The 14,810-nt window shown below is 36.3% G+C and overlaps 1 protein-coding gene across 2 annotated transcripts; it reads right to left on the bottom strand.

Moving 5' to 3' along the window:
• Positions 1 to 1,782: 1,782 nt before the first annotated feature.
• LOC111866534 (ATP synthase mitochondrial F1 complex assembly factor 1) lies at positions 1,783 to 14,085 on the bottom strand. Of its 2 annotated transcripts, none has more exons than XM_023855573.2 (7): positions 13,737 to 14,085; positions 11,094 to 11,250; positions 7,834 to 7,896; positions 7,430 to 7,528; positions 6,544 to 6,639; positions 4,445 to 4,549; positions 1,783 to 2,510 (listed from the first exon to the last, which is right to left on the bottom strand). In XM_023855573.2, exons 1-7 carry the CDS (start codon positions 13,745 to 13,747, stop codon positions 2,355 to 2,357), a joined length of 687 nt encoding a protein of 228 aa, XP_023711341.1. In that variant the 5' UTR covers positions 13,748 to 14,085; the 3' UTR covers positions 1,783 to 2,354. The 2 variants fall into 2 exon arrangements, with proteins under 2 accessions (XP_023711341.1, XP_023711340.1); XM_023855572.2 differs by having other exon boundaries at positions 13,786 to 14,085.
• Positions 14,086 to 14,810: the final 725 nt, after the last annotated feature.

Below are 14,810 nucleotides of genomic sequence, written 5' to 3'. Positions count from 1 at the left end.
CTCTTAGGCAGAGCCTTTTGTGTAGTACATCATGCACTGTTGAATGTGGAATTTGTAACTGCAAGCTAGCAGCATGAATTGGTTTGCATGGACTTCACTGGAATGCCTCTCTAATAGAACTGACATTTTCTTCAGAGGTCTGTGTCTTTCCAGGAGATCTCACATGCAACAGACTGCCTGTAGTCCTCAGTTTGTTGTCTGAAAACCGAATGCTTTTCCATGTAGGAGGTTGACGTCCAAACTGCATTCTAAAACAATGCTGGACAGCTGTAAGAGATTGCAACTCTTCTAGCCACAACATGCACTGAACCTATTCCAGGCGTGTCGACACAGTTACTGATCTTGCGAAAGGTCACCAGCTGGCACATGCAAGAAAACTTTCAGAGCTTTCCTTTCCAATGACATAAACTAGATACATTTATGATAATTAGTTTCTGAGATATCAATTTTTTACTTTGGATATCTTTCATCCAGACACCCTGTACAGCATGCACTGTACAGGGTGTCTGGTTTATTAATGATGAAATTCTACAAATATAAATCATTCCATCCAATGTGACCTGTAAGTTTATTACTACATGAAAACTTAACACCCTTACATGTTTCGGTCTCTGCGGACCATCTTCAGAGGGCAAACATCACTACAAATAGGAAACCACCATCACATAAGTTGTTTAGATGTAAAGTACGTACACTTATATGCTACAATGCATAGTACATAAAATAGAACATTTCACAAATACAGCAGTTTCCTGGGAATGTAAAGTTTTTAAAAATTATTTAAAATTTCTTGATGCTAATTAAAAATTTTGCATTGTCAGTAACTAAAATTCATAAACCATGCAGGCTCATGTTCGTCCTCCCAATGTCCCTCTTGTATGGGGCAGACATTGTGCCACCTGTCTATCTTGATGTGGGGGTTCTTTATATCTTCCAGGGTTTGCTCGTGGCTGCTGTGCTGTTTTCACTGTTTGCCCTCTGAAGATGGTCCGCAGAGGCCGAAACATGTTGTTAAGTTTTCATGTAGTAATAAACTTACAGGTCACATTGGACAGAATGATTTATATTTGTAATTGTTAGTGTGACGGACCAGAATGAAACAAATAAAAAAAAACAATGAAATTCTACCTAAGTTTCCAGTCAGCATAAAATTCTATTCTAGGTGTACAGTAGAAATAAAATAGTCCTCATTCCTTTTTTTTTAACCCTTTCACTGCTAGTATGTTAAGTAACTCTCAGTACCCTCTGTGCTGAATTATTTTTGAATAAATCTTTTATAAATAATTTAAGTGCAAAGTATGAAAATTTGTGATAAAATATAACTAATCTTACCTTAGACAGGGAACAGGCATCAGAAGTTGCAAAAATGTTATATTATTCAGTATTTTTCATTTATTTAAATGATTTAAATCAGGGTTGTCCAAGATGGCCAAAAAAGTACATAATTCACTATCCTAGTCTTATCATTATGTCACAAGTTGACCAAAGTCCACAACTTTATTTAAAACTATTATGAAAAGCACTGCGTACTATATGAAGCCATTTTTTATTAGCCCTGTGAAATACTCACTCCACATGACCATAGAGCACGTGCCTCGCTGTGCAGACGCAACCTTTTACATTTAAGCTCGAGGGCAGAAGAATGCAACCATTGAAATGAATGATGCTTCATTATGTTCCTAATACATGACTACATGCACCCACCAAGTTTGAATGAGACTGGTGCAAAGAAACCTGAGATTTGAAACTCTAAATTTGCAATATGGGTTTTGTCGATCGCAGCAAGGACACCATGTTTTTCAGAGACCGACATATGTCGACCACAGCAGTGTAAGGGTTAAACCTATACCAGTCTCTCAGATTCAATAGCATCACCTTCATACTATGGGAAAAACTTTCCAAATTTTCTAGATTTAAAAAGGAGGAAGTTAAAACGAACATTATACAGTACTTACACAGTGAACACATAACTGACAAGGAAAAGGGGTATTACATTAGAAGTATCAAGAGCTGAAGGTTACTATTTCAGCCTTCTTCAACATTCTTATTCAGAGTATAGATGATATATGCCAGTATTAAGGAAATTAGCACATATTAAGAAGTCATGCCTATGGAGTTCTTGCAGCAGATCATATGGTTGTGACTCCAAAATCAATGATTCATTCTTTATTTGCAGATTAACTAGTAACTCTTAAAACTTTTGAAACTTTAACTGTTGGCAGAAATAGCTATTTCAATCTCATAATAGTTAAGTATTGAGGTAAATGTAAACAATTATTTAGCAGTACTGTACTGTTTGAAAACTACCCTTCATCCATCAAACAAAAGACATGAAAAAACCATTTGGGCATTATTTACAAAGACAGACATTCAAGTTCAGCTATGAGATCCATATGCTTAAATTCCTGTGGTGTATAGGTGAATCGTTCTAAAAGCTTCAGTCTCTTAGCATTACCTTGTCCATAGTAGAGCTGCAGTTGATTAGCTAAACACTGGGCTTCTGTTCCATTCTGTATAAAATATAAAATTAACAAGTTATAGGATGAGCTATAGAAATGATAAGAGTACAAGAGCTAAAATAATATTTCAGCCACATACTGTACTGCTTAAGCAGAAAGTTTGGTTCCAAACTAATCAACATCTCATCATGAGTGAGATAATGCCATCATTTCAGTCATGCTATATTAAATACATTTTTTTTGTTAACTGTCCACATTTGATACAAAGGTATGACTTACAGATTATGTCATTTTGTGGGTGAGTGTGTTCAACAATAACTTTTGAAACCAAGCGACAGATTTTCAAAGGTTGACATGAATATGATACCCTATGAGGTCACTTGCCTCAGTGTATCAGATGTCATCAGCTATTTGATATTGGGCATTTCTAGAGATATGACCATCTGGTTTAATATCTTGTAAAATCAGTAAAATCACAGGCAGTCAAGTTACTTGATAATTGTCACCAGTATAAGTTAACTCTCTAGTAACAGAACCTAAATCATTTTCCGTGAGCGCTCCCCAACAAAATACTGCACATATCCCTTCTCTCCTCATCATAACCTCAAGGTTTCACTGTGTGAATAATACTAATTCACAAACTGTAATGTAAATTAATGTAAGATAAAATGTTTCTTAAACTGAGAAAGATATTTCAAGTAATCATTTATTTTAGCATATACACATGAATTATATCAGTACTACTGGGTGACTAGATGATACCACGCATATCACTGTAAAGAAGTTTATGTAAATCCCATGAAGTGCATGCAGTCAACATAGGTGAAAGAAATACAGTCAACTCTCGATTATCCGGGATAATGGTGCGCGTGGAAATCACGATTAATCGAAAACCCGGTTAAGACAAATGTTATTAAAAGTAGTACTGTAATACTGTACCTTCATAATACTATAGGCCTACCTGTATTTAAATTTACTCAACCTCATTTTTATGTCATCTCATGGCCTATTTAATACTTTTTTTTACATTATACTGAAGTGTGACTTAGTTATTTCAATCACAGTGTTCAACAACATCCAACATTTTTTACGAATATTCACACGTAACACTTAAAAAAAATAATATTGTCATTTGCTTTTTCGCAGCATTTTCCTTTTTACGGAAATCCGTATGAAGCCTACGTAATATTAGCTTGTCACTTAATAAACTGTTCTCTTCACTCTCAAGATAGTCTAGTAAGGATTCCAAATGATTAAGAGCAGCACCATTTGATATTTTCTTACTAGCAGCACTGTCCACCTCTTCCTCACTCTCACTTTCTCCCCGCTCTTCTGGCTGCACCCCCACTGAACTTACAGCTTCGTCACTGCTTAACATTTCGAAGCCCAGCTCACACGAGTTTCTGTTGAATACTTAACACAACACGCTTCCTTTTACACCCTGACATTTTGCTAACACACTTGAAGATCGATACAAAGAGACCAACTGGGGCGGTGTATCTGTCCTTGAAACTTTCCACAAATCCTTGCATTCTTTCACCCCTACCCTAGAACATTGTGTTAGCATAACGGGACCAAAGAATGCAGAGCTCGGTTCATACTAGTGCGAAAATAGTGTTACAACTCACCATGTGAAACAAAAGTGAATGAATATTAAACAACATATAAGCATCAAAAAAGCCTCAGTAGGCCCGGTTAATCCGCCCCCGGATAATCGAGAGTTGACTGTACTTCTAAATGAAACACTTTCACTCTATTTATAATTTGACTCTGAAATGAAAAAAAAAAAAAATCAAATAAAGGGAAATACTGTTCCACCCACTTCATCTTCTGTGGCAGGGGTTGCTGCTCCATTTGGAAACACTCCTGATATGTTAATGGCAAGGTGGCACTGAACATCATGGACTGTCACATTAAGTCCAATTCAGCACAGGACAATGAAAATTTTTAAACTGAGCATTAACGCCTATTACTAGCATACTTACAAGAACATCCTTGTTGTACTCCCCATGCATCAGCACTAATCCTTTCTCTTTCAAGTCAATATAATGCGTCATAGTTAAACATTCTGGGGCATTTTCCTTATGAGCCTGCAACATACCATAAATTTAAATATTGCTAGTTACTCCAAGCTTCCAAAATGTAATATATAATAAAATAAGAAGAGATGTTCAAGAATGATGAACCATTCAAGAGTTGGAAAGAGATATCCTGGCTTATTTCAAAGCATTATCCTGGGATTTGCATGGACTGAAAACCCAGTCTGCTACAATTTGGTTCATCTTTAAACTAGGTACTTCATGAAAACAAGTCTAGAACACTGGTACCAACACACTAATGCAATACAGAAGTACTTCACTTTTAACACTCACTTCACTGAAGACAAATAAGATGGAGTACAATATCTCAAATTAATAAAACAAAACTGATGTACCTAAGAATTACAGTAGTCAAATCTGAATGATCAAACTTCAACTTATTTGAAATGCAATTGTAATTTTTATAAATAATATGCCAAACTCCCATATTTACCCAAATATATGACTTCATATCTCCATATCTTGGTATCTGAAAAGACGAGGGTCCCTTCACACACTTCGTGTAACAGATTACTCCTTTTTAGTAATATACTTTGCCTAATTTATGCATACCTTCATTTTTATGTAACTCTTGTATTTTTACAGAACTTAAATTATGAGTTTGGGAGAATTGCGTACATTACTACGCAATATAAATTGCCAAGAACCATGTATTAAAAGAGGATGACTCAATGTCTTGTGACTCTTGCGAAACTCGTGATTTAGTTCTTTCTTTGTTTTTATGATGGGTGATGTAACCCCAAGGAGTAGGTTGCTAGGGAGTTTACAGTGGTACTTGCCACCAACAGCCAATCAGCTTGCGGAAATGGTAATATATCATACTAACGCTGGAATGTCAATACATAAAGCTCTTTGTCCAGAAGAGATGCTAACTAGTTCCCGAGCGGTGAAGATGTGTTCGCTCACGTTTCTTCTTCACAAAGGGAGACAAAGAACTGTAAATAGTCTTATAATCAAGTGTAACAAAAATGTAAATACAAATCATTAAATAAAGTGTGTGTAATATAAATTTGTTGCAGTTTTGTTGAACGTCTTTGTTAAAGCCAAAGCCCACTTAACGGCCCTGGTGATAGTCTCATGTTCCCCAACTGGGTTGGCACCCAAACAACTACCAAGGTGAGGCAACATCATCACCAACTTCTACTAAATCGCTAGCAGGTGATTCACCAGAGAGCAGCTGCGTCCACCTTTACTCTTCGCAGAATGCAGCTACGTCCAACTTCACCCTTCACTGCCCAACATCAAGCTCTCGAAAGAGAATGCAATAAGTAGCGACCAACACATGGTTCCATCAACGCCCTACATAAAAAACTACCTGCGACATTAGAAAATATCATGCTGGAGTCAATGCTTTCACATTACCAGGTAAAGATGTAGAGTGAGTAATGTGGCTGTTCCATAGTGTTATTCTGTATCTTTCAGTTCAAGGTCAAGAGAGTGTTTTTAATGTCAACTCCAGTCTGTCAAAATGCTGTGCTGGCATAAAGTGTTTGCAACAGTCTGAAGGTTGCAGCTTCAATGTGAGTACATGTTACATCAAAATTTATTTTTGTGAGAGCAAACAAGTCAACACCACAGTATTAATTATCTACAATCTACAATCATGAATCTATGGAATCATAGATATCTAAAGGTGTGCACTACAGCTACAATACAAACTTCAAACTAATGGCCATGAAGCATGCAGTAGAAACAAACAATTGTCATATGGTGCAAAAAGTTGGTATTACTGAAATATATTGTTGGACACTAGAAGAAACTGAAAGAAGAATTAAAGTGTGCCAATTCCACATAAAATCATCTGAGAGTTTGAAAAAGGTAGATACAAAACTGCAGACCTTCAGTGAAGTGGAAGAGCTTGCCAAATCTAATATGGAAAGACTCTTTTGTTTTTTCTTAAAATTTACAAATTTAAGATGAGGGTCATCTCACATTTGGGTATATGTGGAAGTTTTACTTGGTGTCAGAATATCACATATGCATACCTGATAATTAATAAGAGGTGTAAAATGAGCTTCATGACCAGAAAACTGACATAAGAAGTATTCATATCCCTTGTCTCGTGGAAGGGGAAATACAAACTGCAAAACACAGAACATATGCATGATATGTATGTAATGGCCGTCTTGTAGTGCACTCAATTTCACATGTCACTTCACTACATGTTTTGGCAACATTGTGCCATCCTCAGGTGCTTTATTTACGCTAAGCTATTGCATTGATTGCCATCATGTGTCTTTCATAAAATTATTAAAATGTACATTCTTCATTAACTATAATAAAATTTGTATACACTAAAACTTGTTAAGATTATTCATCTTATGCATCTTAATTCAAACTCGTGTACTGTATGGTTCTTCCACTATGGGAATCGTTTTTCCTGTATTTTTGTGTACTGTGTCTTGTGATGTGTCCTTCCTTTTTGGCTGCGAGCATTGTAATGTTGTAGCAATGCTCGCAACCAAAAAGGAAGGACACATCACAAGACACAGTACAAAAAAAAAATAGGAATATAATACTTATGCTCCAAGACAAATTACTGCATATACTGTACAAGCAGACACAGAAAGACATTAGATGATAACATGTGTACTTGTTCTGTCACTCACAAGAGTTTAATTTAATGTGCTTCATATCCAAATTTAAAGCTAATGTAACCAGATAATACACACGTGTGGGGCCCTGAAATAAATTGGTTTGTAGGAGCCTAAAATCATAACTATTCAGAAATTCATACTTATGAAAAAAAGATGCAGAAAAACATCTAAAAAATCTGAAGAGGGTCACACACATTGTACAACTACAGTATTTTCAGACGTTACTATGAGTATATCTAAAAATTTTATAGGCAAAAGGATTAAATATGATTACCACCGGAAACTGCTGACTTCTTGAATGTATAGTATCATATATAATGCTAGGTATTGCTGCTGCAATGACTTCCTTTTGCTTATGATATTCCTCCCAGATCTGAAAAGTTAAAATGTAATACAATAAACAATTATAATTTGACTAGGTCTTTCAAAGTCCAATTTAATGTATAGGAAACACTTTTCAATACAGAACCATGTACTAGAGCTTGTTGCAGAACCTGTCACTAGGTTTGGATTTGTTAGATAAATATAAAAGTACATTAAAATACAAGCTATTAAATTTGTTTCACTTCCATTAGTAAAAAATGTAATTAAATTGCATGAACAAAACAAACTTGAGAAATTGGTGACTGTAAAGAAAATACATTACTGAATGAAAAAAAAAACAAAGTAACATCTGACCTGTTTTATTTCTCCACAATTCTTGTCTTCAATTAGTTCCATTTTCATCACATCATTCAGTGTCTGTAACATAATATATATAACATCCCTATATCACAAATCACATCAACTCTCAAATGACTGTTATTTATGAGATAGTTGGATTTTGTCACTCTTATATGAAATGCAAGATGGGCTTCACAATTGTCAGTCAAATGACAAATAATGCAAATGGAAGAATGTTCTCCAAATAATACAGGGGTGATATATATGAAGGATCATAATTAGCACAGGCTATAAAAAATTTGTTCATTCATAATACATCCCTTTGGGTTGAATGTTTCTTTACTCAAATATGCCAACTCATTTATCTTTCTATATCAGCAATATGGAAGGATTTGATTATGTGGAGCCAGTGTAATGTAAGGGCGGCCGCACACCAACTTGCATCAAGACAAGCATTAAGACATGAGACAAAAGACGCAGTCTTGCTTCATTCGTGATTGGTCAGTATGAAGCTGACGTCAGCATCATGACTCAGGCAGTTGTTTTCATAATCTCATTCGTTTCAACTGTGCCCCTTTCTTTGCGTCATGTCACAGACATCGTGTCTTGACTGTTACATGTCTTGATGCATGCTGGTGTGCAGCCTATGGGTGGAATGAGTGTAATGTAAGGACAGTTTTGTTCAGATTAAACACATGTTTTTGACAATATAAACTGCCAGATCAATTTTTAACATTATTCATTATTAACTTCTACCTCGCAAATGTAATACAATAATGCTTCAACACAACACCATCTGAGCTAGTGACAGTATTGTTAAATAAACCATAAATAAAATACAATGGTGTCAAAGTGGGTGATGATTCAGGAGAGAAAACTAAAGTCTATAACAAATTTCTACAATCATACACATGAATGTAATGTTTTTATTACACAAGGTCAGACAATTTAATTCCTGTTATAATATATTTCAGCATCCTGTTGCATTGAGGCATCATCCTATTTTTTACTAATGTATCCGTCAATAATACAACTTTAGAAAGACATTAGGAATATGTTGTTCACTAAAAATGCATTTTAATACTATGACAGTTCAAATCAATAAAATGCCCATAGGCCTTTACGTAGTACATAAATGTACACATTAAAAGTGAATGTTCACACTCCTCAAACTGTCTTGGTTTTACATGTATTTTTACTAATTTATATTCACAACATGTTTCGGCCTCATTGGGCCATCATCAGGTGAATTCTATCCTTGAGTGAGACCACTGCACTGTATTAGATTCTCGTGTTTCTCTCGTGCATGTCGTTATTTTACTTCATGCTAGTTGTTAAATTTCATTTTTTCCCAGCTATGTTTCGGCTGTTATCACTGTAACATACAACATGTAATAGAATGACCAGTGTATGCTGCTTTGGCTACCTTGATGTTATCATATACGATATGTGTACTTACATTTGTCATTGTGTTTCCCTATGTCATTGTCCCCATTGTGGTCTACCAGTATACTGAATGTAATGTCTTTGCTCCTGTTTCTACCTTATTCTGTATGGTGTGTCTAGCGCTATCTATCGTAGAGTTCATGTATTATTTGAAATATTGGGTTGTATGTTTCTATATCTACGTCATTCATATGTAAATTATTTTTGTATATTTTCTAGATGTGGTATCTTTCAAGTGTATTAAAGTGTTTACCTTTGCTACCAATTCTTACAACATCCATAGTATCCTCTATTTTGCCGTGAAAGTGTCCCATATCTAATATATGGCTCGAATATCCTGATTTACTGCAGTTGCTCCTAATAGCCTGAATGTGCTCCTTGTATCAATCTTAAACGTCCTTCCAGTTTGACCAATGTATTTCAATTGGCAATCCAAGCATTTCATTTGGTATATGCCGCTATTGTCATATTTTCTGATCTCGGTATATTGTTTCAATATATTACTGATTGTGTTTTTTGTGTGTTTTTTAATAATTTGGGTATTTGTCTTACTGCTTTTCCGCTTTATGTAAAAGTAGCCCGTTTAATTCCTGGAATGGCCACAGTGTGTCATTGGGGTGTTGAATCAGGTAAACTCATGTGCCCAAGCACGTTCAGACATGTTCCAGCTTGTGTTTACATGAGCCACAGACAAAATGAGTCAATTGTTCCCAGGAAGCAGAGAAAGTAGTATGTGTACTACTTAATCAGAAGCACACTTAAGAAGCTGTTACATTTTCTGGCTCTTGAACACAGTTTGAATGAGAGTACTGATCACACTGGTACAAAGTTGCTAAAGTTCTGCTTACAAAACTAGAGTCATACACAGCCTACTGCCCCTATATTGCAAACAAGAAATTCAGTAATGCAGGTGGTTTCAGGAACCAGTACTCAGCCAGCTTCTTTACTCAAAACCCATGTTTCATTCTGATAAGGCATGGCTCAGTTTAAGTGGTTACACAAACAATCAAAATAACATATCTGGGAGCAGCAAATCCTTATGCTGTATATGAATTGCAACAGCATGAATCAAAAGCTGGGGGTATGGTGTGCAATTACTCGTAGTGTACAGAGGATAAGTGCGCCCATGTATTTGCCCAAAATAATATACACCCTGAATGTTATAGGACATTGTTTCTGTTACCGTTCTTTGACCAAATGACTAATAAAGAAAAATAACACAGGAATTTTTTGCAAGGTATTGTAATGGCACACATTGCAAACAAATATATGGGTGGATTAGATGAAGTCTTTGGCGAATGAGTCATAAGTAGAGGGTTGTGGCTTCTGTGATCACCTATTTTAAATCTCTGAGACTTTTATTTGTGGGGTACACCAAAAGAAAAAGTGTATGTGAACAATCCACACTTTTTGGAAGAACTTGAAGAAAATATTAAGCATGAAATTTCTGCTATTCCCATACACAAGTCTCAGTGTGCCTCTAGAAATGTTTCATGGTGTGTGGCAGCTTAGAAACCGATCACCACTTCACTTTTATAAAATAAGGTAAGTTACACTACAGCAGGCAAACAGGCTGTGAATTATCGACTACCATAGCAGGTCTGATGGAAGAGTGCCAAGTTAGTTTCAGGAATAAGCAAACAATACACTGTACACCCTCTGTATACAAAATGAGCAAGATGAATATCCATATATCCTCCTTCCATAACACTCTGTTCATATTGTGCTTTAATAATGGATGATGACACTGAAGACAACAATGATGATAATTTCCAACAACTACCTTAAATGTTTCTTACAATTTACTTCGTTGAGCCAAGTGGTCTTACCTTTTGCTTTGTAAATGTGGAAGATGGAAGTTTTGTGATGTCTTCTTTAGGATTTGATAAAGATGAAAACCTTCTTTCCTCACCAGATATTCCCTTTTTTGTGGATTTCTTCTCATGATGTTCTTTCATCCTAATCTTAAATTCTTCTGGAGATGTGCTGTAAAACAGATATAAGTTATAGGTGAGTAGTCTATCAATTTGATTACAAATGACAAACCTTTTCTGGGTTACAAACAAAAGCTCTTATTATCCAATCTTATATTGTACATCAGTATGTTATATCCACCATAAACCATTCAACATAACTCCAATAACATACATTTGTAATGTACATGTATATCAGTATGTTATGTCAAACATAAACCATTCCAATGTAACTCCAAACCTATCATTGAATTTTGTTTTTTTAAGAATACTAGCTGTAACCCCAGTTATATTTTGAAAATACATAACATGTACATAATTTATTTCATCATCATTGGCAAAAAACAGCCCTTTTTGAGCCATAGCCTTCCTTAAAAGGATTTGCAAGATTTTATCCAGGTGTCACTTCTTTGGATTTTGCAACAATAATGTTTTTACTGAGCAAGGTCATTAGCTCCACTGATAGGGTAAGTAAAAAAAAGTAAAGCTATCCCTGTAACAGGCCATGAAGGCCCATAGGGTTGTGAGACGTTGAGGGTCCCACATTATCTAGACAATCGGCTCAAAGATGGCAGTAAGGTTGTCAGCCTTACGCGCCGGCCGCACTTTACTCCCCAGGAAAATTATTTAATTCCTGGTACTCATTTCTGTTAGAGGCTGAGTGAACCCCGGGGCCATAGTGCAGCTGGAAGGATTAGGTCAATTGAAAAAATCCAATGAACTCATCGGTATTTGAGCCCGCGACCTTCCGACTTGTAGCATAATGCCTCAACCATTATGCTACTGCGTGCCCACCCCCCCACTGATAGGGTGGCCCAGTCATACCCCCAGTAACCCAATTCACTTTTTGTCACCTTCTACAACTCACAGGGCTATGTTGGAGGTATTCTAACCCTCCTCCACATAAAAAAAAAAAAGTAAAGCTATCTCTGTAACAGGCCTTGGAGGCCAATAGGGTTGTGAGACATCGAGGCTCCCACACTTTCTAGACAATCAGCTCATAGGAGGAGGTGAGACAGACAGCATTACAAACTGTCCACCCATTACCCCAGAAAGATTCCTGGTACTCATTTCTGTTAGATGCCGAGTCAACTCCAGAGCCACACTGCAGGAGGAAGCACTAGGCCAATTGAAAAATCAAATGGCCTCATAGGGAATCAAACCCACGTTCTTCCAGCTTCTAGTGCCCCAATGAACTACGCTACCATATGCCCCCAACCTGCCTCCACATGGGGTACATAACTTATTTATATCATTTAATGTTCCTCTCTTGTTCCTTAAACTGCGTTATACTATTTTTCCAGCTGAACACGTTATATAGTGCTGTTCCTTCCTTGCACATTAAAGGTGAAGGTACGGTAGGGCAGTGGCATACAAATTTGAGTCATTAATACTTAATATCTTTACAGTGTGGCATTGTTCTCACAATGTATTAAAGCATGTTTCATTTTAGACTTCTAAATTCAAACATCCTTTGTATCATATAGATAATTATTAAAAACATTTAAAAATATAAATGTAATATGTAATGAGGAGCTCCATAACTTGTACTCTTCGCAAAGTATAATTTGAATGCCCAACTCAAGGATAAGATGGATGGGGGCAAAGAGGAATACATACAGTATACTGGTGCAAAAGCCAGGAGGAAAGAGACCACTAGGAACACCAAGACGTAGGTCGGTGGATAAATGTTACAATTGATCTTAGGCAGGGAAAGGCTGGGGCGATATGGACTGAATCTCGTTTAGGATAGAAACCAGTGGAGAGCTCTTGTGAACATGGTAATGAACCTTTGCATTTCATAAAATACTGGGAAGTTCTTGAGTAGCTGCACAACTGGTGGCTTCTCAAGAATGGTTCAGCTCCATGAAGTTACTTTAGTTTTAGCTAAATGTAACATGTAAATTAACTCTTCTGAAATTAATCCTAAAAACAGAATATAAAAAATAAAACAATGTTGATAAAAACTGTGGTGCCAAGGTCAAGAAAACGTGGATCTATACAACCACTCTCCACAAATCTTCATTGCATAGTGGTTAATTAGTGAAGCACAGGGTCTTTATTTATTTATTTATTTCGTCTCTACAGATCATTGTTACATGATATAGGACAAGTCAGTTACTGTACACTGGCTAATTACAATAAGAGAATACAGTTACAATACTTAAAATTGTTTACAATAGATTACAATAGTTAAGTGTGAGGTGGAATCCATACTAGGTCCCCTTGGCACGTCGGCTTCCATGTCATGTTGTACCTGTACTGGTGATTATGCTTATGGAGAATTTGATGGAATATTCGGGTGCGGCTTGCTTTGACTGTCAAGAACCCATGTCAACAGCACATAAGGGACTAAAAAACCAGGTAACACTAATTAATCTTGTACTGTTGTATCCCACTTGTGTTTACAAACAAAAATGATGTCTTCTTCCGTGATTGGTTACGTAACACACAAAAGAGAACTCCATTTTTATTTGTATACCAATTAACCTAACCTACCGCCGTGACATGCATTCCCATTAAGACCTTAAGCTAATATGCAACAAACTTCTGAAATGCTGATATCTTCTTTGAGTATTTCTCGTAGTATGGATTATTTTTCAACTCTTCCAGTATTTTTTCTGCCCGAAAAGTAGACGACTTCATATTCCGATTTTGAGGAAAATGTAATACGTTCTTACTAGAACACAGCACAAGAAACCGCTTAAACTGTGCCATGTACGGTGTTCGTTAACGGTAACAACTACAACACCAAACCTAACCAAAGCAAACAATGTTTATCCTCTTTTCCCTTTCAAATAAAAAAAAAATGGCACTCCTTTGCCGTGCTAATGATGGGCGGAACGCAGGCATACCACCACCATCCTTTACCTCGGCAATAGTTGGCCGGAAGTCTAAGGCGCATAATCCCATAATCCTATTGCGCACAACGTGCGCTAGATTTCTGCAACAAATATAGTCAATGCTACAGTCCGTTAGCAGTACAATGATGTAGCTCGGAGGTGAGAATGCGTTCCATCGTTATGAGAAATAAACTCAATGGAGATGAAAGTAAAATAGAAATAATCTGTCACATGAAATAATAAATCACAAAAATTCTACTTTTTCTAACTTCGAATATGGTTTACGGATCACTAAGTGGCTTAATACCACTCAAGTGTGTACGAAATAACGAAGTGTCGGGGTCAAATTTTACAGATCGCCTCAATATGTAACAGGTATGAATGTAAAAGTAGAAGCAATAAATTCATGAGAAGTAGTTTATAAAGAGTTCTATCTTTGCGGCATAACTCCAGTGAAGTTTATTAAAAGCTAACCGATATTTCGGAGGAACATTGATCCTCCATCTACAAAGTTGGAGATTAAACCTAGCAAGAAACTTATATGAAATACGCAGCAAGCAAAGCTTCTCGTTAAATCCTGAAGATGGAGCGACGTGTTTCAAATTATCAGTTCACAGTGAATTGACAATACGGCTTTATATTCAAGAAGACAGAAATTTTCATTACCACCACTGAGAACCTCAATTCCAGTAAGAAATTTATTGTCATGGTGTTGGCAAGAGTAACCTTC

Source organism: Cryptotermes secundus, unplaced genomic scaffold (assembly GCF_002891405.2).
Source record: "Cryptotermes secundus unplaced genomic scaffold, Csec_1.0 scaffold401, whole genome shotgun sequence".
In the NCBI taxonomy this organism is placed as follows: domain Eukaryota; kingdom Metazoa; phylum Arthropoda; class Insecta; order Blattodea; family Kalotermitidae; genus Cryptotermes; species Cryptotermes secundus.
Note: the sequence above shows the minus strand (reverse complement) of the source record. Positions and strands in the feature narration are given on the sequence as shown.

What these genes read in the sequence shown, in the direction of transcription:
- LOC111866534 (XM_023855572.2), bottom strand. Translation starts at nt 13,955, where the DNA reads ATGGCACAGTTTAAGCGGTTTCTTGTGCTGTGTTCTAGTAAGAACGTA. An exon ending in CACCTCTTATTAATTATCAG is followed by an intron (nt 4,550 to 6,543) that starts GTATGCATATGT and finishes GGTATGTTGCAG; the next exon opens with GCTCATAAGGAAAATGCCCC. An exon ending in AGTACAACAAGGATGTTCTT is followed by an intron (nt 2,511 to 4,444) that starts GTAAGTATGCTA and finishes TATTTTATACAG; the next exon opens with AATGGAACAGAAGCCCAGTG.